At 46.6% G+C, this 26,599-nt stretch overlaps 1 protein-coding gene across 1 annotated transcript in view; it reads right to left on the bottom strand.

Moving 5' to 3' along the window:
* YPEL2 (yippee like 2) overlaps nucleotides 1–25,712 on the bottom strand; it is a 45,497-nt gene extending 19,785 nt beyond the window's left edge. The window contains exon 1 of the mRNA XM_044248555.1: nucleotides 25,429–25,712. Coding sequence (XP_044104490.1) covers nucleotides 25,429–25,545 — 117 coding nt within the window. The 5' untranslated portion in view covers nucleotides 25,546–25,712. The remainder of the gene's footprint in view (nucleotides 1–25,428) is intronic.
* Between the last annotated feature and the right edge of the window lie 887 nt (nucleotides 25,713–26,599).

Genomic DNA, 26,599 nt, shown 5'->3' on the forward strand with positions numbered 1-26,599 from the left:
AACCACTGATTTCTGGCCCCTTTGAAAGTCTGAAGGCAGTAATTCCGTTTAAAAGCAAGGGGACCATTGAAAATGAATACTTTTCGGGGGGAGGTGGCAAAAGAGCAAACATATGGGTTCCTTCCCGTCGGTACCAGGCACAGGTCCTCACCCTTGAGCAGACTAAGGCATGAAATCGTCCTAGCATGAAACACAGCCTCTCCAACTTGGGCCCTCTCCTCTCACTGGGAAGGTCAACTGTTTTTCTTTTTTCTTTTTAATTTTTTATTTATTTATTTGACAGAGAGAGATCACAAGCAGGCAGAGAGGCAGGCAGAGAGAGAGGAGGAAGCAGGCTCCCTGCTGAGCAGAGAGCCCGATGCGGGCCTCGATCCCAGGACCCCGAGATCATGACCTGAGCCAAAGGCAGCGGCTTAACCCACTGAGCCACTCAGGCGCCCTCAACTGTTTTTCTTTTTCTCTTTTTTTGGGAGGGTGGGGGTAGTAGAGATTGGCGGGGGGGGGGGGGGCAGAGCCAAAGAGGCTCCACACCCAGCCCAGAACCCAAAGTGGGGTTTCATCTCACGACCCTGAGGTCATGACCTGAGCTGAAACAGAATCCGATGCTCTACCGACTGGGCCACCCAGGCGCCCTAAAGGTCAACCATTTTTTTTTTTTTTAAGATTTTATTTATTTATTTGACAGAGAGAGATCACAAGTAGGCAGAGAGGCAGGCAGAGAGAGAAAGGGGGGGGGAAGCAGGCTCCCTGCTGAGCAGAGAGGCCGATGCGGGACTCGATCCCAGGACCCTGAGATCATGACCTGAGCCGAAGGCAGCGGCTTAACCCACTGAGCCACCCAGGCGCCCAAGGTCAACCATTTTTAATGGAGCATGTGCCTCAGGAGGGGCAGAGATATGAGGGAAGCAGATGTCCATCTGTCCACCCAGTTGCACCACCTGGGAGCTAGGTGCCTATCTGCGCCTGAGAAGAGGATCTAGCCTTGGACTCAGAAGATCAAGATCAAATCCTGGTTTTACCACAACTTATGAACTACTTGACAAGGGGAGAAATATTTAGTCTCTCTCAGCTTTGACATCTTTTACATCTGCAGATGGAAACCATACCTATTTCATAGAGTTTTTGAGGATAATAAGTAAAACAAGGTAAATGAAGTCCAGAGTTAAAGGAAGGTTAGTTTCCCCTCTTTCCTCTTTGGCCTTTTCAGGAGCCTGGACAAGTGAGATGAAAAGGCTGATTCTAATCTACTTGGGTTTTCAAAATCCTTTTCTTTGGTGACTTTGATCTCCCCATTTCTCTACTATTATGACAAAGGGCAAGGGTTCCACTCTTTGCAACTCAACGTCTCCATAAAAATGGAGGGATGAGACTGAAGCTCCCCATGATCCTTTCCAGTCTTATTTTGTGAATCCTTTGAAGCACTTAGTGCTTGCTTCTCCGACCTCCCATCCACAGGCAGTGTGAATTACATGGGCTTCAAATAGGCAGACTACCAGAGCTGAAGTCCTGGCTTTGCCAAGTACCAGCCACACTACTAACTTGAGCAAGCCAATTAACTGCTCTGAGACTTAATTTCCTAATCTGTAAAATGGGCACAATAAAACAGTACTCACATCAGCTTTCTATGAGAAATAAAGGAGATGCTATGATGAAAGAAAGTGCTTCATAGGGACACCGGGATGGCTCACTTGTTAGGCATCTGCCTCTGGCTTGGGTCATGATCCCAGCATCCTGGGATCGGGTCCCACATCGGGCTCCTTGCTTAGTGGAGAGCCTGCTTCTCCCTCTCCCACTCCCCTTGCTTGTGTTCCCTCTCTGGCTGTGTCTCCTCTGTCAAATAAATAAATAAAATCTTTTTTAAAAAATAAATAATAAATTAAAAAGAAAGTGCTTCATAAACTTCAAGGCTTTATGTATATTGTGGTGTTGTTACAATTTTTTTTACTATACGGTTATAAAAGAACTTATTAGTGCACAAATAAAGTTGAGTTCTTTTTAACTGAAATGTAATTCCCATTATCATAAAAGTCACCTTCTTAGTATAGAATTCAGTGGCTCTTGATATGTTCGTAAGGTTGTGCAATCATCACCACTAAAATTCCAGAACATTTCCACTCTCTAAAAGAAATCTCATGTCGTTACCAGTCACCTTTCACGCCCTCTGTCCCAGGCCCTGGCACCCACAAATCTATTCTCTGTCTTCCTATGTTTGCAAAAGGCACCATACACTATACTATCAACCATCTGAGCAAGAAGAGAGCAGAAGTATTAGGCAGAGATACAAAGGAGGGTTAGCAAAACCCCCTGCCCTTGGGATGTTGGCTAAACATCCGGCCTCAGCAGATCTGACAGTTTGCTGGGGAGGGCCCAGTCAGTCCTTTTTCCTTTCTCATTCTTTTCTCCATCCATGGTCAGGCCCAGTGGAGTTTCCCATTTAGGGTCAGGGTAAGCCACAGGCTCCATTCCAAAGAACTGAAACCCATGCAAAATAATACTGGATCCTGTCTGGACTTCATCCTTGAGGAAGCGTATGGAGAAAGTGGGAAGGGTGATAATAAGGAACAATAAAAATGATGCAAACTTCCAGAATTAGAACCCAAGTGCAGAATTAGAACTTAGAGCCAGTAAGCCTTTAGCTAAGAGGAATAGAAGACTAAAGGGGATTTCTTCCATTTTCTCTGCCATAAGAGGAGAAGGAAATGGACATAAATGGAAATAAAAGACTTGGGTTAATTATAAGGGAAGAATTTCCGGACTCTGTAGGACTTCCACACGAGGACACGAGTCACTAGGAAAGATCAAAACCATTTGTATGTGCTTATGGGTTACAAAAAGCTTTTACGTATCTGTCTAGAAACCTTGAGATGAGCTAGGATGCCATGTGGGCTGCTAGGGGCAGAAGTATGGCCTTCTACAGCCCTTGTCCCCCTCTGGTAGGTCTCAGTTCACCCTCACATTCCCTCAACAGATGGAGGGAGGGGCTGAGAAGGCACTGGCTCTCAAGGAGGAAATATCTGCTGTGTGGAGTCATAAAATTCCAAGGGCATGGGAGCATACATGATGCAAATGATGCAAGGACTGAACGGCAAAAACAAAAGGTGCTGAGCAGTCTGGGCGCCACAATTTATTGCTTAAAGGGGGATATTCTGGGATCTAAGTCACTTAACGGTCAGACCATTCAAATTCACCTTCCTGTTGACCTGCCTGAAACAGGCTGCTTTTAGGGATGGACACAGACTACAGAGAAATGGAAGGGAAACGGAGAACGAACTAGAGAAAAGAGCCTGCAAAGTCTGCTCCCTCTTGATGTCTGCCGGATGTTCACTGGAAAGGATGCAGGCTTTGGAGCAAGCTGTGCAGCCTTGAGCAAGTCACTGCATCTTTCTCAGCCTCAGGGCCCTATCTACAAAAGGGAGAAAGCTAAAGCCTACTCCATAACGCCCTGTTCTAAAGGGACGTTGTGTTCAACGAATGCTTGTACATAAAGCACAGTGTGTGGCTCATGAAACAGCCCTTAATAAATGTCTGTTTCCTTTCACCACCATGGGCATCTGGATTTAAAATAAGAGAGGCAGGACTACTCTGGAAAGGGTGGGCTGTCTTGCCAGAGCCTCCCCAGACTTTCTTCCAAACCCCCAACAGCCACAGAGCCCCACAGCGCCTCTCCCACACCTCTCCCAGCTGTTCTAAGAACTTCACATGTGGTTTGGGGCCGTGGGCTTGTTCTCTGTTGAACTAAGAGCAGATAAGACTCCCTAGTTTGTGGCAAAGGGTTAGGACAGCAGATGCCAACATAAACATGCAGCCAGTGGGAAAACAGATGCTGCCCACTCAACATCCTGCATTCGCTCCTTGCTCTCCATACAGAAGGCCCAAAAAACATGCATTCTTCAGAAAGATAAAGAGCAGGGGATTCCTGTCATCAGAGAAGTCCCACCCTCTATAGAAGAAAGCTGATACCTGGTGACCCTCACTAGGAGACTGGACCATGGAGACTGGCTTCTGAGTTAAGAGAGTAGAGGTAGTAGAATCAGAATGCAATGGTAGCCAAGTGATAAATACTGGGGCCCTTTGCAGTTCAGTTCAAATATAAAACTAAATTTCATGGGGGCTAAAATAATGGAACTCGAATTTCTCTCAAAACCCTCAGCCTTGGGCGCCTGGGTGGCTCAGTGGATTAAGCCTCTGCCTTCGGCTCAGGTCGTGATCTCAGGGTCCTGGGATTGAGTCCTGCAACAGGCTCTCTGCTCAGCAGGGAGCCTGCTTCCTCCTCTCTCTCTCTCTCTGCCTGCCTCTCTGCCTACTTGTGATCTCTCTCTGTCAAATAAATAAATAAAATCCTTTAAAAAAAAAAAAAAACCCTCAGCCTCTAGTGAAAATAATTCACTATGAGCTGCTAAAATAGATAATTCAAGTTAATATACCCAGGAAGGACAAATACCAATTTCTTGGATTTCTGTTTCAATCCACACTTCTGTTTCCAAAGCGAGCTGGACACTGGCAGATGGGGATGTCCTTACACCACAAAAGATATCTCATGTCGGGGGCAAAACCCACAGACTAGTGTAGGGGAGAATGAAGATAGGACACCAAGGGTATTGTCCAAGGGACTTCCTAAAAGAAAGGAGCCTAACACAATTAGACTAATGCTGACATGCATATAGGGCATCAGTATACAAAGCCCTTTCCCATACATTAGGTGACTCAATCTCTAACACAGAGAAAACTGAAACCCAGAGCTGTTTGGATGACCTTCCCATTTCATATAGCTTATTAAGTCAAGGTCAGAACATAAATCTATGGTTTTTGACTCCAAGTTCCAAGATTTTTCTAGAGCATGTTCACCTGGAAAACCTGTCTCTCTGATGAAGGAGGATGGATCAAGCTGTCAGAATTGATGACAATCTCTCAGGCTATTCAGCTTCCTCTGCTCTGATTCCGTATTTACTTAGCAACTGCCTAAATTTAATTCTCTCCCTCAAGTGGGTTTACCTTCAAGGAAGACAACACACAGTCTGAGCTTTCGGGATTATCTGTTCCACTGTAAATTAATGAATTCTGGTCTACCAATTAAATTCCTGTGAGTTGTGCTAGGTGAACGGCTTCACCAGAGCTTGGCCACTCTTGAGTGGAGAGGTAAAATTAAATTTGTAAACCTACAATGCTTAAGGCTGACTGAAGACCACCAAAGGAATGTTCTCCGCACCCCAGCCTGAAAACAGCCTTCCCAGCTCACTTCTGAATAAATGATTCTCCTTTCACAACCTGTGGGGAAAAAATGATTAAAGGCAAAGAAACCCCTTAAATTTCCTTCTTTGGCACCTGGATGTCATGGCGATGAGCAAGAGAACCCAGAAAAGTGAGCTAAAAAAGAAAGACAGACTTAACTAATTGTAGTTCTCAGGAATCTCATGCAGTAGACTACAGTTTGGGTACAGCAGAGGATCTCAAAACAAAACATACCCAGGACTCTGTCCAGTTTTAATTTCATAGACCATTGGGACTTGAAGGATCTTCAAAGAGCAGCCATTCATCTGACACAGGGCTCTTACCCACATTTCTACCAAACCTCTTCCAGGAATAGGGTACTCGCTACCTCCTCAGGAGGCTCATCCTACTTCCAGTTGTTCTGACTTTGTACCAAAGTTCGTTGTAGGAGCTGAACTCTGTCTCCTGAGAGCTTCCTGAAAGCCCCCTCTTTATATCCTCTGGTGCCAAATAACACTTTGAATAACAGCTTTAGAATTCACATCAAGGTTTCCTTGTACCGGCTGAACTCCCCCCTGGGTTAGGAGCTTGGTATGATGGAAGAATTAGATAGTTGTATGAACTAGATACAGTTCCCAGCTGTGGCACTTCCTCTACCATGTGCTCTTGTGGAAACTCACCTCTGGCCTCAAGTTCTTCCTCTGCCACACGGGACTGCAATACCCACCTTACAGAAAGTCAAGGAAATAGCACGGAACAGGGTTTCATAAATGGCGGCACTCTTCCACCACTTCCTTCTAATTTCTGTGTGTGGCGTGGCTGTACCCTTACCAAGTTTGCCACCATCTCCTAAACCTCATTTTTCACTTCCTATTAGGTGTTCTCTAAACACCTTCAACACTCTGCTCTCCTGGAAATGCTAAGCACAGCACGGGGCCTTACACAATTGACTTTGGGTTGTATATGCAAAAGCAGGCTAACTAACGTGTTGCTCCCCACTGTGGCAGCTGTCCAGCACAGGGCTTTCCTCCAGCAGGCAGAATCGCACACATCTACACCTACCCCCTATATCATATACCACCACCCTCACCCAAGGGACTGGGCTTAGGAGTCCAGTTATAAGAAATAGTAATGAAGGATGAGACAATGTTATTTAAAAGGGCCATGGTGGGGCTTGAGGAAATCACAGCCAAAAGGCTCTTATGAAAGAGACAGGAGCATATAAATGAGGATACGGTGCTTGCCAAAGTGCAAAAGCTGGGCACTGGTAATTCAAGGTACTCCTTCTAGAAACAGAACATGACTGGGTCAGAATAACCAGCTCACTCACTCCCACCCCTGCCAGACAAGGCTAGCTCGTCTGCCTCCAACAACATGAAGTCCTTGGGCAGATCTCTGATCCTCTGAACTGGGAGTTGCATCATCTGTGAAATGAGGGGGTTGAGTAAGGTCTCTTCCGAGGATGAACATTCTGTGAGTCCACGTTCTCAAGAGAGTAAACGCCTCACACATTAAACAATCATTTGTGACTCAGAGTTAGACCTCTTCTCTTGTGTTTTCAAACTTCCTGTTTATCTGCATAAAAAGTCTTTTCTGCTCATCAGCTGGCCTATCTTATCTGACAATTCCTATTTTAGGACTCTCATCTTCAAGACAGACTTAATCCTTTTCACATATTCTGGTGCTCAACCTTCTTCCATGGCCAACACTAAAGCCCCAGGCAGATTGTGAAATATCAGGCACTGGAAAATCATTTTCCGAACAAAACAGTTTTGTGTCACATGAATGTAGTCTATGATTTAAAAAGAGGGGGAAAGGGTGCCTGGGTGGCTCAGTTGGTTAAGCGTCCACCTTCAGCTCTGGTCATGATCTCAGGGTCCTGGGATCGAGCTCCGCATCAGGCTCCCTGCTGAGCAGGGAGCCTGCTCCTCCCTCTCCCTTTGCCCCTCCCCTGCTTGTGTGCTCTCTCACCCTCTCTCTCAAATAAATAAACAAAATCTTTAATACATAAATAAAATAAAAAGTGGGGGAAAATCTAAATGTCCAATAGTAAGGCTGTAGCTTAGAATCTTGTGATAAATGATAATGAGGAATGCTGTGTGCCTCCATAATTATAAGTCAACAACTGGATCTAATAAGCAGCTATGGATGGCCCAGACCTTGCTGGGCACCAAGGAAAACAGGGCATGCCAGCTCTGTCCTGAAGGTGCTTATAATCCAGCTAACTAAAAAACAGGACTAAAATACACAAAATAGGGGTGCCCGGGTGGCTCAGTGGGTTGAGCCTCTGCCTTCTGCTCGGGTCATGATCTCAGGGTCCTGGGATCAAGCCCCACACCGGGCTCTCTCTGCTCAGCAGGAAGCCTGCTTCCGCCTTCTCTCTGCCTGCTTGTGATCTCTCTCTGTCAAATAAATACATAAAATCTTAAAAAAAAAAAGTTTAAAATACACAAAATATGTATCAAACAATGCATATCACTGTGACACATTATGGATGTGAAAGGAGTTTTTGGGAACACATGCGGAACTGAAGAGGATGAGAACACTCTATGGTTGCTGACAGAGCAGAGGTCTTTCCCACTGAAGAAATAAGAGCACTTACCCTAGTCTCAGCAAGACCCATCTACATCCCCATCTCCTTCCTAGGAGGGGCTAATAACTTCATGAGAACTCAGCAAAGGTCCCTAGATGTTTGCAACTATACCTTGGGTCTTCCATAGTTTGCTATCACCTCAAGGCATTGTCTCAAGTATTATCTGTGTTTTTTTTAAAGTGAGGAAAGACAACAGCTGATGGGGACAAAACCTCTCCTGGAAGTTAAGTCTCCAGAAATCCCTGCCTCTCTTTTGGCTGAGTGTAAGCATTGTCTATTGTGCACACATCTTACACAAGGCATTCTTACCACTCCCCCTTCCACTAATTTTTCCCTACTGATGGGGGTGGAGATGGTGTGGGATCCTTAACAGCAACAGGCAGCAAATTTGAAAGCAGAACTTTTAGTTTTTAAACAAGGACCAGCCAGTTGGACCACAGAGTGGGTGTTTCCATGCAAATTCCAGCACTTTCAAGTTGCTCCATGAACTTTGAGCCCAGCCAGGACAGCAAACCTTGTTTTTTTGCAGCCAGCTCTTTGATTAGGTCTAGAGAGGGACTCAATTAGCATCATGGAAACACGGAGCAGATTTCAGAAAGGAAAGGTCAGCTGCAAGCCCTAGCATTTGCTATCAGCCATCTGCCAAGCAGGAAGTGCTACTCAGATCTATTTTTAATCATCTTCCCTAGGCGAGGGCTCCTGAGAGAATGCAGAGGCCAGGCTTATTCCAAGACAAACATTTAATTGCTACCTTTCTGTACACATTTTAAAACAGTCTCTGGATACTCAACACTAGCTTATCTATCCATGCCCAGTTCCTGGGTTCTAGTGCGCCGGAATCGACTTGCAAGGCTGTGTTCGGAGGCCACAGTTGAGGACCTCGTCTTGAGGAAATTTCCTGCCTGAAATATCAACTAACTCCACATAACACAACAATCCCTATACCTGGATTTCAGTGATTTGTTCTGACTGCAGAGGACAGGGAAGAGAGAAGATGTGTGTAAATCTGGGAGTACATGTTCATTCCCCAGAGCAGTGAGCCGGGCAAAGCTAACTATGCAAACTTCCTGCTCATTTTTATTTCAAGTGCATCCACCTCTTCAAAAAGGTAAATTAAAACCAGCTCATGTGGCAGTAACTCATCTGTTTACTCAAGATATGGGTTGGCAGGGGCACCTGGGTGGCTCAGTGGGTTGAGACTCTACCTTTGGCTCAGGTCATGGTCTCAGGGTCCTGGGATCGAGCCCCACATTGGGCTCTCTGCTCAGCGGGAAGCCTGCTTCCTTCTCTCTCTCTCTCTCTCTCTCTCTGCCTGCCTCTCTGCCTACTTGTGATCTCTGTCAAATAAATAAATAAACAAACAAACTAACTAACTAAAAAATTTTTAAGAAAAAAGAAAAAAAAAGATATGGGTTGGCTAACCAAAGAGTAAAGGTTTCTCCTCTCCGTTCCCAGGGACTCAGCCTGTGTTGTGGCTGGTCATCCAGGCCCAGGAACATTTTGTCCGCTGGCTTCATCCCCCTCCTGACTAGTAGCAGCACTCATGTCTCAGTTCCAGCCAGCCCAAGGAATGAAACATCCCTGCAAAAGTCTGGACAGGGAGTCAGGCACGGCTGTGGCAGATTATGCAGAAACAAGAGCTTGGCTCAGGAGTCCCGGCATTCTCTTCTCCCAGCCCACACATCCAACAGAGAGTTTCCTTGTCTCTTGACACTTAAAAACTTTCAGCCTCCTATTTCCACTCTACAGTAAAGTCTGAGCACATGTACAATTATGCCTCAGCCAAGTCCCATCTACCAATAAAAGGCATGGGATGGATGGCTGGCTGCCACTCCGGGCCAGCCCCATCAAACACAGTCCTTGGGAGCAGCAGGACCCATTATGCTGCATGACAAAGGGACAAAAGGGTCTGCTCCAGGTTTTACCCACCTCTCCACCCTCCCTCTTCTCTCCTCTTAGGAGCTTATCTGTCAGAGAGCAGCCAATGGGAAAGCTAAGCCGAAAGGGCACCTTGGCTGTGGGATCTTTGCCTGACAATGTGAAATAAGAGACTGAGTATTTGGGGCAACTTAACACCAGCAGGAGCCCAGCCAGAGGGTCAGGGAGGAAGGGACTGATAGGCAGACAAGTGTTTCACAGGAGATCTCTCTCCCAGGGTGGAATTCTCCCCTCAGTGCTGTGGAGCTCTACTCTAGTGAGCTGGAGACCACATGTCCCCCGGGGGGGGGGGGGGCACTGCACAGGGTCACTCTCCCTGACCCAGTTGGACCACAAATTAATTAGGGCTTCTGAGCCCTGCTGACTCTTGAGTTCCTCTTCTTTCTGGTTTCAGGAGCAAAAGGAGCTAATTAGTAAACAGCTTAACAAAGAATAACTCTACTTCCACCCCTGCTGAGAATCACCTATGCTCTTTCTCCATCCCTTCCCACGTGCCACGGCTCTATTAAAAAACAAACAAACCAACAAACCCGGGCACCTGGCTGGCTCAGTCGGTTAAGCATCTGTCTTCCACTCAGGTCATGAGCTTGGGGTCCTGGATCAAGTCCCACATAGGCTCCTTGCTCAGCAGGGAGCCTGCTTCTCCCTCTGTCTGCTGCTCCCCCTAATTATGAGCGCACTCTCTCTCTAGCAAATAAATAAATAAAATCTTGAAAAACAAACAAACAAACCAACCCAAGAGACGACTGAGTGCTGTGTGGGTGTAAGTTCGAGACCCCAGGAATAGGGGGTTACCTTGAGATTCAGAGCCAGGCATACAGCCTCAGAAGCACCGAGAGAGTAGGCTGGGCTGAGCTTCTCGGCAAATTTAGAGCAAGAAATTCTTAGAAGTATGAACTGAGAGTCACTCTTGAATTCCAATTCTGGTTCTGCCATTTCCTAACTTGGTAACCTCGAACAAGTCAATGTGGCTAAGCCTTGCTTTCCTCATCCCAAAATGGTCCCAGTTGGAGTACCTCTCCCCCTGGGTCAGTCTGAGACAAAAGATGCGAGCCATAGAAACAGTGCCCAGCAATGTGCTAATGGTATTTTGTTAGCACTCCGTAAAATGATGACTATTACCACTGCTATTAGAAGACAGTCTCCAGGGGCGCCTGGGTGGCTCAGTGGATTAAGCCGCTGCCTTCGGCTCAGGTCATGATCCCAGAGTCCTGGGATCGAGCCCCGCATGGGGCTCTCTGCTCTGTGGGAAGCCTGTTTCCTCCTCTCTCTCTGCCTGCCTCTCGCCAACTTCTGATCTCTGTCTGTCAAATAAATAAATAAAATAAATCTTTAAAAAAAAAAAAAAAAGAAGAAGATAGTCTCCGAAGAACTTTCCTTTTTCAAACAAATGTTAGTTAAAACCACCCTTTGTGGGGTGCTTGGGTGGCTCAGTGACCCACTTAGGGGGTCGGTTCAGTGCTTGGCAGGGAGTCTGCTTGAGATTCTCTCCCTCTACCCCCTCCCCACCCCACCTTGTGCACGCTCTCTCTCTCTCAAATAAATAAATCTTAAAAACAAAACAAGACAAAAATGCCCTTTGTGCCATTGGGGAGTGGAAAGGGCTAGAAGGTAGACAGTAAGCCCTGGCTACTTTCAAAGTGCTGAGGAGCCTGGGACTAGGGGGAGGCAAGCCAGAAGGCTGGCACAGCATTTTTAAGGAGGCCTTTGGTTGGAGATATTGCCCCTACACTTGGACAGCCCTGAGAGTGGGTGCGTCCTTAAATCTCGTGTTCAAAGTGATGGTTTCCTTCCCCTAGGCAGGGCTTTTGTTCCCAGTCACATCCAGATCTACAGAAAGGGAATTTCTAGAGGTAGGTCGTGAAGATTGGCCTTTTCATCCCAGGTTATTCTGATGTGCTGTCAGATCTGGGAATCTGTGCCCAAGAATCCCTGTTTTCTCGGGCCAGTTTCCACCACCCTCAGGCGTAGGCTAACATCTGTCTCTCCCCTTCACTCTCCCCTGTTCCCAACCCCCATGACTCCACCAAAAGCCTTTTGAGTTCTGCAACTCAGTTCTCACTTTAACGTAATAGAAAAACTCATAAATGTGGGGTTGCAACTGCCACATCATGATGACTCAGTGAGCTTCAAGCAGCAGCCGAGAGGGTCACGCAAAAGGGAACACATGCTCCAGCAAACCAGAGAACTGTCAAAGGCTCTCTTCTCAGAGTTATGGGAGCTTGGTGTCCGCTAATGCTTTATCTGGCTGCTTAACTGAAGGCATCACCAGGGAGGAAGTAAACCTGCCTATGAATTACAGCACAGGTTTAATTCTCAGCATTTACGAACTGGATACAGTATCAACCTTCATGTCTAAACAAAGCTCATGGATATACAGTTTCCAGAAGGTGGGTAAGTTGATTTTATGAACTAGGCCATGCTATATATAACGTTCTAGTCCAATCTCAATCAAATGCTATCACTTCCTTGCCCGAAGTGCTTTTCGTGGCTCCCCACAGCATACAAAACTGAATCTAAATTCTTAGCTGGGCCTTCTGGGCCTCGTGCAATGCACCCCTGCTGACCTCCTGCTTCCCCTTCTCAGCCTCTCCTTACACTTGAACTCTGCTAGGCTATTTCTCTGCCTCTCATCAGAATGAACCCCCTTCCTTTTCCCATTCACTTAGGAAAAAATTCATCCTGCTCCTTGCCCCCACAGCATAGTGAATAATCGCCTCCTCAAAGCTGGTGTTTCACTATAGATGGCGTTTCACTTATAATAATTTATCTGGGGGCGCCTGGGTGGCTCAGTGGGTTAAAGCCTCTGCCTTCAGTGCAGGTCATGATCCTAGGGTCCTGGGATTGACTCTCTGCTCAGCGGGGAGCCTGCTTCCCTTCCTCTCTCTGTCTGCTTCTCTGTCTACTTGTGATCTCTGTCTGTCAAATAAATAAATTAAAATCTTTTAAAAAAAATTTATCTGTCTGCTACTAGATCATAAGCGTCTTAAGGGCAAACATTTTCATGTGTCCACTGCTGTTTCCCCAGCGCCTCATGCAGCAGAACTCCACAAGTGCTGAATGGTCAGAGAGGTGACAGGACTTACTCGATGCCATGCTGAAGAGTTTGTGGCAGAGCCAGGCCTGGAGCAGAGGTGGCTTAACCCTTCATTCAGAGCTTTTAAAATGATGCCACAGACTCTCCATCTGTGGGTTTTCCCATGAGGGTGATGAGACTGTGTGAAACTATGTGCACCGTCCGGCTTAGTCACCCTGTAACTTTGGTGGGAACCTGGGGCTGAGGCTGAAGTCTGGCCTGAGCAGCTGAATGACACCAGAGTGTCAAGCGGGGCTACTCAATGGGCGCGGTGTACCGGCTCCTACAGCATCTGGATCACCTGTATCCACCGTGATGGTTTTAGAATCCTCCTGAAATCACATAACCCCTTTCCCCAACACTCACTTCACAACACTCATTCCTGTTCCGTAGCCTAGGAATCAGCAAATAATGCACAAGGGCCCAACTGAGCCTCTCACCTGTTTCATAAGCATTTAACTGGAACACAGCCATGCCAGTTTGTTTATGTCTCAATGGCTGCTGAGTGGGGTGGTTGAGACCATATGGCCAGCAAAGCCTAAAATATTTACTATCTGGCCTTCACAGAAAAGTTTGCTGACCCCCGATTTAGCTGAAGGCAGAGGGACGGAAGACTCCAAAGAGCCCCCTCCCCCAGCAAGAGACTGGCTGCCCCCACTCTGCAAGTTAGTGGACCAACTGGCTTTTGCATGATGTCATTTCTTTTTTTAGCACTGGTTACAGGCCTGGGATCCGGGAGGAGATTTTTGCCTGACAGAGACACACAGGGGCCTGAAACACCTAGCACGTAGCCTGGGATATAGGAGTGCTCAGCAAGGGTTTATTAAATAAAGACACAAACAAAGGCCTGGGAAGTGAGTCCGTCTGTGCCCCGGAACCCAAGTCCATCGTCCCTCCTGTCAGTTTCAAGGTGACCAGTCACACAGGTGCCTGGCAGCAGCCCGGTGACCTAGATTTGTCAGACCTTATCTTATCGGCTTTCCTTCCTCATGTATTTACCCAGCACCTGCCCCCACAGTGCCCAGGGCAGACTGGCCTCCTGTTTTTACAGAGAAGGAGACAGACAGGGAGGAGCTTTCCTCCCCCACAGATATATACTTTGCTTTTTCTTTCTCCTGCTGAAGCAGGGATCAGGAAATACCGGGCCTTGAAGCTGACGGAGGTCCCGTAAATTGAGTTTCTCCTGCTTCCTCTCTCCTTCGGTCGCCTGGGTGAATCTGTCTGAGGGCTGAACCTGAAAGGGCTCTCCAGAGCCTGTCATTTGGAACATTCTACGTCTAGAGGGGAGGGGCTGAGGGTAAAAGCGTGCAGTTTTCAGAAGTAAACAAAGCAACTACCACCCAAGGGTTAGAGGTCTGTTCCTGAGAACAGACATTCCTTCAAAGCCACATCAGAGAACAGCAGGTCTAATTCACTGGCCACCTTGAACTTCAAGAGCCTACCTGGCACTTCTACTAGACTGGGGTAGCCCAAGCTGACACTGCAGTGGATGACTGGGACAGTCGGGGGAAGAGCTGTGCACCGTTGGGAAGCTCATGAGAATCAGGCAAACTGGACGGAAAGCACTATGGAAATGTCGGCTTCTCAGCTGCCTCAGCCAGCCCTGGGGAGCAGGTTCAGGATAGGGATCCCCACTTCTATCGCCAGCTGCTTCTTCAGATGATGGGCTTTCCAGTGACCAAAGGGTACTAGACACAAGTTGGGTGAGGGCAGAGCATACACCTGTTTGCCACTGTGTTCCCCAATATCTAACACACAAGAGGAGTTCACAAAATGCGGAACAAACCATAGAGTCTAGTGCGGGAGGTTTCACTCTGGGATCTTTTGTTTTGGCAAGGAATAACGTTTCTGACTCCCCCCGCCCCCCATGCGTCTGCTGGGAGAGCGCAAGTTACAGCACATGCTACTAATGAGACCAGCCCTAACGGAGAAAAAGGAGTTTCCTAGTCCCCCAAAGATAGATCATGTTCCTTTCAACAATATCAACTGTCCCTTCAAAGACCCAAAGGTGTTAGGGGGATGGGGGAGGGGAGAGTCGATGCCACCTGTTCTTGACATCACTGTGGTCTGGAGGGGAGAGAGTTCACGGACTGATGAGATGTTGTTGTTGTTTTTAGCAGCAGCTGGCGGAGCCATCTCCTCCTCTCTTCCTCTCCTCCCCCCTCTGCCCCTGAGTCACAGCCCAGCCACTAGCAATAGGCACGGGAGGGGAGGGAAGCCCAGAGCTACAGTTCTCCTTGGCTTGGCAGCCCTGACCCCAGAGACAATACTCTGGGTCACCAGGTCAAACCCTCCCCAAAGGAGCTGACTGAAGGCTTTGGAGACAAAAGGTATCAGAGATTCTTTTCCAGCTTTGTTTTTTTTTTAAATAATGAAAATGGCTTCTTTCAAAAGAACCTCTGCTCCGTGCCCACTAGGAAGCATCACAGGGTGAACCAAACTGACCACCGACTCTCTGGCTGTGGCACCAATGCCCAAGGCTGCCTGGGTTGCTGTTACAGCAGTGAGGTTTCCGACTGCTGGCTCTGGGGGGCGGAGGAAAAATCACCACCTGTCAGACCAGAAGGGAACTGAGCAGGGACAGATTTTCCATTTAAATTCTAGAGCGGCCTCAAGGCTGCTTGTGGGGAAGCTCAACCCCATCACTGTCCAGAGAGTGGAGGCTACTGCGATTATTTCATTATCTCCAGAGACCTGCTGGTCCCTTCAGAATTACAAGGAACCAGAGATTTGATGATCCTGGGTAGCTGAAGGGCAATAGCTGAGACTCAGGAAAAAAAAGGAGCCAATACACCAGGACAGTTAGGGGCGTCAGCATGTTTGCCACTCTGGTTTTGCTCAATAAATATATTCATAGGTAACAACTACCAACCTTTATGGAGTATTTTCTATCATGTCAAGCACTGTGAGAAGTACCATATATTGACGACCTCAGTAACGTCCTCAAAAATCTTACAGGTATCTAGTATTACTATCACTTCCATTTTCCTAAAAAGGGCATTAAGACACAGAGAGGTGACTCACCTTGTGTAACTACTAAATGCAGAAGTCAGGGTTTGAACCCAGGTAGTCTGGCTCTGAGATGCCATTGTTATCTGCTAAACTATATTGCCGTGTATCATTGGCCGCTGCTCTATTAGAAGCAGGAGATGGGAGAGGTGGACGGACACTCGCCTGAATGACAGTCTGAGCTCATGCCTCCTTTGGAGGGCTGAAGAAAAAGGAAAGCCAAAAAGAATGGTCTTGGCCAAGATCATACAGCCTTGATGCTTTCATTCTGCCCCAACTGGCCCTCTCCTCCAGGCCTGCCTCTAGCATTTACAAGCATCAGTTATGTGCAAGGCAGTAGGTGGTTTGGCAGAGAGGACGTGGCAAAGTATGGAGTCAAGAGGTTGTCTGGGCTTTGGTTTCCTAATCTGTAAAATGAGGACCTGAGGTAGAAAATCCAGGTTCAAAGGCCCCTCAAGCTCTAACGTTCTGTAGTCTTTGACTCCAGGTCATTTAGAATCTTAGTAGGAAGCAAGACAATTATGTACAAAAAGTGCATGTAACCACAATAACACAAACCATATTATTATAAGACAGTCATTATTAATTGCCAAAATGAACAACCAGGCAGTAAACTTCCCTAGGAGTTCAACAAAGGGAGAAAATCCCATAGTCCAACAAGACGTCCTAGAAAATATTTAAACTATTCTTTAGGAATGGGTAGAAAGTGAATAAAAAGAAAGAAAGGAGGACTCTTCAGTCAAGGAAATGATAGGAAAGAAGATAGGATAGGATTTACCACCAACACTACTGAGAGATCAGAAAATAATGGTGGAAAGCCTGGGTGGCAAGGTGGTTAAGTCTGACTCTTGGTTTCTGCTTGGGTCTCATATCAGGCTCTGTGCTCAGTGCAGTCTACTTGGATTCTCTCTTTCTTCCTCTCTTTCTGCCCCTCCCTCTGCTGTGTGTGCGCATTCACCTGCTCTTTTAAAAAATAAATAAATAGGGCGCCTGGGTGCCTCAGTGGGTTAAGCCTCTGCCTTCAGCTCAGGTCATGATCCCCGGGTCCTGGGATCGAGTCCCGCATCAGGCTCTCTGTTCAGTGGGGAGCCTGCTTCCCCCTCTCTCTCTGCCTGCCTTTCTGCCTACTTGTGATCTCTGTCAAATAAATAAATAAAATCTTAAAAAAAATAAATAAATCTAAAAAAAAAAAAGAAAATAGTTGATGCCAAAAGGAGCTACCTAGATATGACTGTCAAGCTATTGTAAAGAGGGCATAGACCTGTCTAGATCTGTACTCCACACAGCTTCTTGGTAACCTATAACCTCAGGCAAGTCACTTAATTCCCATCTTGAAGGATCTTATAAAGTTAAGTGATGGAGTAAAAAGGAATCCCTACCACACAGATGTTCAAAACAGTAGACAGCAACGTACATTTCTCATCCTGTGTTTTTTCAGGTTGGTACCCAACCACATCTGCAAACGTTCTCCTGCCCTCCACAGTGAGCCTCACATTCCCATGCATCCCGAAGATAACAGGCTAAGTACAGGAATCATGGTGATGTCATCTCCCTATTCCTGGCACCTGGCACAGAGCCTGGTATGTTGTTTGAAATAAAGAGTATTATTGAACTGAACTATCAGAATATGACGCTGGATTCTGTTCAGGCCCCCAAAACAAAAGAGCCAGACCAGCAATGGCACAACTTTACCATCCCAGAGACAGACCGAGTGCCAGTGCTCAAAAACGTAGGGGGAGGGTCCTGCACCTAGTACATGTTTCCCAGAGAAGACACTCTGTTGAAAAGCGTGTCTTTGGATTTTGAGTAAGTACACAAGCTTGCAATCATCAGCATCCTTACTGAATGCCAAAACACTAACGTATAAACCAATCTCATGATTGGAACCTTACAGGCATCTGCAAACCACAGAGTTAATTTTCAGGGTACGCCTCATAGCTCAAGTCAACATTTCCTTTTGGTATTTAAAGCAACCACAGAGAAAGGATCGCATTTGAGCAGATTCATGTTCCAGCTGCCTGCAGTCTGCAGCAAAAAACACAGATGATTCACCAGAGTCGGTCCCTCGCAGCTCCTCTAATAATAAATGGGTGAGCAATTCTACTTGTGCCTACATCATTCATTTCCACAGGGAGCAGGCACGACTATGGGATAGGTCGGCCTCCCATCCAAAGACTGTGACCTCCTGAGCTCAACTGTTCTTATTCGTAATTACAAATGACAGGAATTTTTTAAAGCCCTACAATGCCTGTATTTCTTCCTCAAGTAATGCTCAACGAATCTTCGCTGAACCACGACCACGTGCCCCCAAACACCTACAAGCCACTGCGACGCGCACACACTGACTGGTTCCTCCATCTCCAGTCTCTCTCCAGCAGTTTGCCGACCACACCATGACAACATCTGCCATCTCACAGCAAAGCTCTCTGGTGGTGGCATTATGTGCTCAGAAATTTCAGCCGTACCCAACTGCCAGCCAGAGAACGTCAGGACTTCTATTCTTCCAACAATCTGGCTTCTTCCAACAATCTGGCTTCAACCTACTCCTTCGATCTGTTTTCACACAGCTCCTCAGTATCTAATCTAAAAGAATGGGCCATTCCCCACATGCTTCCTGCCTTCACTTCATTATTCTTGCTGTTCTTTTTACCGGCCCCTCCCCATCTATTTCCAGGTGTCTCGGTTCTTGTTTCCAGGCACATCTCAAAGTCACTTCTACCAAGTCCTCCCAGAGTTTCACAACTTCTAGACAGATGAATCTTAAGGTTTTGATCAACCTTTCAAGAACCTGAAGGCAGCTATGGAACCCTCCCATGAAAAGCAGACTACACACAGAATTAAACATGTAATTTCAAGGATCCCTTGAAGCCAGTCCATGGACCCCCAGTTAAGACCCTCCAGGTCTGTCTCTCCAGTTTATAGTACTAATAGTCGTTCACTCGTAGACTCACTGAAAATCTACAGCAGTCTTTCGGAGCTGGAGCTGTGCGGAGTGCTAGAGAAACAAAGATGGTATCACAATTATCTCCTCAAGCAGTTCACAAGCTAATGGAGACATGCACTGTTATACTGTGATAACTGCTCTAAGATAAACGTAAGGTGAAACACAAACTTCAAGAAGAGATGACTTATGAACCTATTATCTCCCAGCTAGAGTCCAAGTTCCTTGAGGGTAATATTCTAATACCTCCTAGAGTGCTATACACACACACACACACACACACACACACACATGAGTACATATTTAGTGTATGTGCAATGACAGAACAGAGCCAATGAAACAAAACAAGTCTAGGCACAGTGCCCACTGCCATTACCCACACGTGCCAGAGGCCTCAGAGATTCAGTTAAGGTGGTCGCATGTTCGAACTATCATGCTCTACTAATTATCCCAGCCTAATTTATGGCTTATCTCATCCTGAAGCAATTCAATCTCTATCCCCATGGAGAGAAGAGAGCACAAGATATTACATCTTAGGAGCTCCAAATGAACACAGTCATTTAACCATATCCTTTTGGTTTGCAGATTTTCTGTATAGATTTGGTTCACCTGTCACCCCTTCCCGAGGGACCAACAGATAACCCTTTTGCCCTCCTCCAGAAGTAACACTTCATTAGAAGATCAGGGCTTTTGGGGCTCCTAGGTGGCTCAGTGGGTTAAAGCCTCTGCCTTCGGCTCAGGTCATGATCTCAGGGTCCTGGGATCGAGTCCCACATTGGGCTCTCTGCTCTGAGGGGAGTCTGTTTTCTCCTCTCTCTTTCTCTGCCTGCTTCTCTGCCTACTTGGGATCTCTGTCAAATAAAAAAATAAATAATTTTTAAAAAAGAAGATCAGGGCTTTCAAAGGTCAGATACTTGGGAAAAAGAAGTCAGTAATTTTAGGTTAGATATGTTTGTTTGTTTGTTTGTTTACAAAAGCTAGATTGATTGAATATAAGGGCACGTGGGTGGATCAGTCAGTTAAGTGTCTAGACTCTTGATCTCAGCTCAGGTCTTGCTCGCAGGGTCCAGAGTTCAAGCCCCATGTTGGGGCTTTAAAAAGAACAACAACAAAAACAGTGATTGAATGTGTTAATGGGGCTTATTGGCTTACTTTGGAACTCTTTCATAATTTATTACTTTTGCCTTTGCTATACCTCAGAAATGCAGAAATGCTCTGTAGGAAACCAACAAACATTCAATGACGTTTTACAAACATTGCAAAAGAAGCAAAGGTGCTCACTGTGGTGTGGGTCCTACCAGCATAGTTGTTCTCAATGTCTTAAAACCCATCAGTCACTCTGGTACAATCATAGGTCCTACTATTTTAGAAACAAAATTTTCACTTTTTATGATAAAGATAATTATAGGTTTATATATAATCTAGTTTTTCTTCTTCTTAGGAATTCAAAAGAAATACTAATTTTATTGAATTATAGTTTTTGTAAAAATCATTGTCACATATCCACTGAATACCAAAAACCTCTTAATTCATAAAATTAGAATTCAACTTTATTTTGCAAGTCAGGAAAGCTCAGGATGATCTTCAAGAGCCACATCTTCTCGTCCATAGTCTCCGTGAATTATTCTGCTTAATGTGACACACCCATCATCAATGCGGCTACATATAATCCAAACCTCACTGTAACATTTTCAAGACACTTAGAGAAGAAGTAATGAGTGGCTTTTTAGAAATTCTATTCCTGTATTTATTTTTTGCATCAATTTTCCAGGATATTTATGATACATTAAAGACAAGCTGGTGGATGGTGTGAATTAAGAGAAACGCACCCCCAGTAAGTAGACTGGAAAGGACGGAACAGGTCTCTGTACCTCCATACCAGGACCCCTCCTTGTCCACTACCTTCAAGCCACTATGTTAGGGGTACAAGTCTTTTTGAGAATCACTGATATGGAGCACTAGTGCTCAGAAGTTGGGGGTGGCAGAGGGTGCCTGGGTAGCTCAGTCATTAAGCAGCTTGGGTCATGATCCCACAGCCCTGGAACTGAGTCCCATACTGGGCTCTCCGCTGGGTGGGGATCCTGTTTCTCCCTCTCCCTCTACCCCTCCTCCAGCTTGTGCGCTCTCTCACTCACCCGCTCACTCTGTCTCTCAAATAAATAAATAAATAAAATCTTAGAAGCAGCAGCAGCAGCCTCAGAGTGGGAAATGGCAGGCAGAGGGGGCCTCTCAGTAGCCAAGAGACCCATACGCAGCTTCAGAACATCCTCCTCCTTGCTACTTCCCTCAGAACAATGCTCCACCTTACATCTAACTAGGCAGGCAGGGAAAACCAAAATGCTACTACTGTAAGCCCAAGAGCCCAACAGGGAACGAGAAAGAACCAGCCTCCTAAAAGCTCCCAGCCTCAGAAGGAGGCCCAGTGGTTGAACAGCCGGAGCCCCGCCCACAGAGCACAACCAAGGGGTATGCGATGGAAAGGTCTGGCTCTGAGGCTGTGGAACCTCAGGCCAGTCGCTGAGCTGCCCATGGCTTATTTTCTCATGAAGAGAGGCTGGGCTAAATGACCTGCAATTCTGGGAATTTTGTATTTGTCACCAGGAGATAATGTGACCCAAAGATCTGACATAGTGATAATTTACATAGCTCTGGATGGTGAGGAAAAGATTTCGGCCTTCCCCCCTGGATTGGGCACCCACTCCAGAGCCTCGCACAACACCATCCCTCCAGGGCCCCAGAACACTAGAGCAAATTGTGTCTTGGAATGAGGCCACCATCCCCAAAGTGAGTTCATGAGAGATTAATCCAATTCACCATTCCCAAACAGCCTACTCCACAATGCCATCAAAGGGTGATGGGTCAGCAGCAGGGAGGCAAAGGAAGGCTTACAGACAGAAAATTGTCACGGAAAAGCTTTGTGAAGATCCAGTTTTTCATGACAGCTAGTTTCCACTGAAATGAGCAATAGACTGTTCTCGCTTGGGGCAACTAGTTGTTCCAATTGAAACTATTATTATTTTATAACCAAAGTATATTTTTATAATGGGGCTTGCACCATTAAGCGAGAAACAACAATGTGAGCAATTCCTCATGCCAACTTAAAGTACCTCCGCATGCAAACACTCCAGCATTTAGACCACAACACCCCCTAAGAAAGAAAATGCAGGATGTCTCAGCACATTCCCTAGATAGCTCTGTCATCAATTCAAAGAGGCCCCTACCCCCATCCTACAGAGAAAATGCCCTATTACCTTTGAGCAGACACACACAACTTTGCTTCTACGGCCTTTTGAGAAATCCAACTCCTGGACTCCAAGTTCTGAAGTCAAACTATCTTGGCTAGACTAAATTTGCTTGGTATCAGGCAAGAATAATCCCTCTACCACCCCCAAACCTCCTTTGAACAGCAAAACCAAAAGAAGCAAAGGGACTTTCTATTTGTATAGGAGCTTTGTGATTTGCCAACCACCCACACACACCCATGATCTCATCCAGTCTCATAACAACCCAGTGAGGTAACCCTCCTCACCCCATCTTCAAATAAGGTATGCCTACCTCACAGGACTGTCATGGGGACAGCACACAGCACACTTATACATTAAGTGCTAGCTACTAGGCATTACTCACAGCAGCGAATATTACTTTACTCATCTTATTAGTGAGAGGCTGAGACTCGGAGGTTGGACAGTTGATTCCAGGGACTGAGGCCCCTGGGGGTTTACAGCAAGCTGGGAAAGGCAGAAAGGCTGGTGGCGGATTCTTTCCGCCACATCAGTAGAGACCCTAATTGTTCAAAACATTACAACTACACATTTCCATGGGACTCCGAAGTCCCAATCCTGTACCCAGTTCTCTACCAGCCACATACTCAGAGCTTTAGTTCTCTGAGTGTTGCCTTCTCCATAATGAAGTCAGACCCCCCCCCACCTTTTTTTTAAACCAAACAAGGGAATGTCAGGCTTCCAGATGAAAGGCTCTATTACAAGTACAAAGTATCATTTAATTACACTGCTGCTCCAGTTATCTGCTTCCCAGCTCCTAACTCCCACTGGGCAGATTGTGAAACCGCATAGGAGATTATGTCAAGAGGGGAGAACAGGAGAAACATTCTCTCCCTGAACTTTCTTAAATGGAAGAGAGAAGCAAAATGAAAAGAAAGGCCCATTTTCCAAAGAGGGGGCTGAAGGAATGATGTTTCCATTAAGCGGACCTGCCTAAGAATCTATAGATTATTTAACGCCGGGGGTGGCTGTGGAAGAAATAAAGGAATCTTTGTGCAGCGCCGGCCACAGTTCCCTCATTCCCTCCCCACCGCCAGGCATTTAACCCAACTCTTTAAATCATCAAGCTCTAATGCACCCCATCTGGGCACTGGTTGTAGCCCATGAAACTGAAGCCTGTGCTGACTTTGGCCTGGACTTGTGAATGAGCCTTTCTGCCCCAAAATGGGCAGGGAGGAGGACAAGAGGCCAAGAAAGACTTTTCTGCTCATCCCTTGTCTTCTCCCAAGGCTCACGCCCCACCCGAATCTATTTGATCATTTTGTGAGCTCTTGGCCATGGGTCAGGTTCCCAACCAAGAAGATACAAAACTAGGAGATGTGGTCTCAGGTGAAAGAGGATGTAGAAAAGCTCCTGGGAGAGAGGAAAGAGGTGAAGGAAAAGGGCTGCTGTTGGCTGAGGCACATATGCCTGAAATACCCCCATCTGCATATTCAGGGATGTTGATGAGTTCCAAGTGGTTGGAACATAAAGCAAGGAACTGGCAAGAAACCTCACTCAAAAAGGCCAGACTGTCCAAGGCCCTGAATACCCGGCTTCAAACATCAATGCTAAGACCACGACCATCTCCACATGTTCCCTCTGTCTGTCTTACAAGACCCAGCTCAATACCACCTCTTCCAGAAGCCCATCTGGATTGAACACGCTCAAAGAAACTGCTTTCCCCTCTTTGAGCCTCCAATTTGCATTCTTGGACAGCCTCTCTGAGTCTCAACTTCTCCATCCAGAAAATATGATTAACATCACCTACCTTAAAGTCTTCTTATGAGGGTTAAGAGAGATAACATTTATAAAGTGTCAAGTAGCAGTTTTTAGGACCTAAAAGGTGCTAGGATCCATTTTATTGTTACCTCAATTTCTTATGATACATATGCACTTCCTCCTGGTATTAAAAAGATGTCTTGGCTTCCATTTTCTCTGGAGATTTTGAGAAATAGGACAGCTCACATTTTCCCTCCAAGTTTGCAAGCCCCCTTCCAAAGCAAAGGGGACGGACTCCTCTCTTCCCTCACTGACACTGCCTCCCCACATCCAAAATTCCAGACTTGAGGGTTTCCCAAAAGATTCAAGAGGAATCTTAGACAAGGTGAGTCTGCTGATAGAGAAAGCTACAGGCTGGCTAGAACATAAATGGCATAAAGGAGAATTAGCAGAAGCCTAGGGAAGTGAAAGTAGGCCAGAGGCCAAGACTCTGAGGACTCCAGGGTTCAAGCTCTGTGGTAACCCTAGGTCTTGGGACAGGCCTAGAAGGACTTCTGTCCTCAGACCTGATTTGAGAAGCCCCACAACCACAGACATGGTTGTTCAAGCAGCCTCCTTCACTTCCTGTCAAATCAGCCAGGTGGACAGTACTGTTCTAGAACTACTGATCCTTCATCCCTCTGTGGCTGGGACTACCAAGCCAGAGGCAGGAAAAGCAATGCCACCTTTACTAACAGATCAAGAACACTATTTTTTTTTTTTTTAACGGAGTCTGGATATGTAGAAAGGTCGGTTTGGTTTTTTTAATCTTAATGGCATGAGTCCATGTTCTGAGGAAGGGTGCTTTTTAAGGGGAAGAGGTCCCCATGATCTTTCTCCTTTTCATGCATCCTAGTTAAAACCCATGGGAATTCAGAGCTAGGAGAGAGGGAACTCCCCTGAAAATGCTGCCTGAAGGAGCCAGTTCCTGGATTGCACAACTGGGATATTGGGTTTATTGGTTAACAATTCCCCCAACCCAACTTTAGGAAGCAGCTGCTAAAGTGTTTCAGGAAAAATAAGGTTCCATTCTTTCTTCTGATTATGATTAAGTGTCACTCCGTATTTTACCTCATGCAAAAGCCCTAAAGATCCCTGAGGCCAGTGAGTGGGTCAGCTCTTTACCAAGCCACTTTTGGTCCTCCCCAAAGGCCACCCGTTTTAGTAGCTCAGCAGTGTTATAACCTTCCCAGGGAGCTTGGAAGGCAATATCCTCTCATCTCAGCTAAGAAGCTCCTCCTACGAGATATCCTGCCCTGACCACCTTTCCCAGACTTCTCTTTCCACGCAAGCAACACTCTACATGGCATTCACCCGCCAACTTGAGCTAAGTCAGCCAAGCGAGAGGTTCCAATCACTGCACAGCCCCTACCCTCCGGCCTGCAAGCTACCAGCCCCCCAGCCTCCAACAGGGATCATATCTAACTTTCAAAATTACAAATTAAACTAGTACATCCTCCCTCCAACTCAGAGTTATCTCTCAGCTGAGTGAGAAAGCCACACACGTCAGCCCTCTCTGTGCAAAAGATAGAGTACAAGGATCTCGGGCTCTTCGGGAGAGCTCGTAAGCCTATGCAACCTTATGAGCCAGAAGCGCCCCCCAACCCAGAGGAGAGCAAGGAAGGCCTACAGGGGAAAGTACCTTGGAAATGAGTTCATCATGATTGGCCAAGTGGGCTCTGCAGTGAATGCAGCTGTAGGTCCGGTGGCAGGAGGGCAGATATGCCTGGAAAGTCTTGGATCTTGTCATCTTCACCATTGGCGCCGCTGAGCGTGGGGTGAACTCTGGAGTGGCCCACGAGGCACTCCCACAGGATGGGTCGCACGGGAAACACCGGAAGACACAGGTAAAGGCCGTGGTTTGGCAGGGGGTGGGTGTGGGGCAGGCTCCACACACTGGTGATGTCTTCAGAGGAAGGACCCTCAAGCAGAGGTCGAGGGCTGGTTCTCAGCAGCCTGCAATGCCAAGATAAGGGGAATACCATGAGCTGATGGAACAGGGCTTCCTGCAAAGCAAGTCAAGTCCAACTGCCACCCAAGAGAGAGGCCAACATTTACAGGAAGAAATGACCGCTTCTCTGTTTCTTACCATCATTGTCAAGACACCCAATTATGAGAAAGGAACTACTGGGGATCTCAGTGCTGCTGCTTGTCCGGAGCTGGAGGTTCAGTATCAACCCAGGGTTCTTCTCAGCAGTCACCCAAGGTATCCTCCACCAACATTCAGACACTGGCATGATCACCATTCTTAGGGAACCACAGAAGAGGCCAGGATTAAGGATGTGCCACCTGTAGCTCCAAGGAGAGGACTCTTAAGTGGCCTCCTCTTCTGAACTAACCAAGATAAAGGCTAAATGAAAAGGAAAAGTTTAACCTCTACAAAGTTACTGGATCAACAGTCATGTATGTATTTCTCATCCGCCTCCAGATACCAGTAGTCTTCCACTACTTAAAACCACCACCTAGCAGATACCTGGGTGGCTCATTCAGTTAAGCAGCTGCCTTCAGCTCAGGTCATGATCCCGGGGTCCTGGGATCAAGTCTTACACTGGGCAGCCTGCTCAGCGGGGAGTCTGCTTCTACCTCTGCCCCGTTCTCTCTCTCTTGCACGCACGCGCGCACACACACACACTCTCTATCAAATAAAATCTTAAACAAACAACAACAACAACAAAAACCCCACCATCTACAGAGATAACAATCCCCACACCACCCTCTGCTTGGGACTAAGCAAGATACAAAGGATCAAACTCCCAAGCAGCAGGGTTCCTCGTGGCTAGCCGGCTCTTTTAGGCAAAATGATTTCCTTTGCT

Source organism: Neovison vison, chromosome 5 (assembly GCF_020171115.1).
Source record: "Neovison vison isolate M4711 chromosome 5, ASM_NN_V1, whole genome shotgun sequence".
NCBI classification, from domain to species: domain Eukaryota; kingdom Metazoa; phylum Chordata; class Mammalia; order Carnivora; family Mustelidae; genus Neogale; species Neogale vison.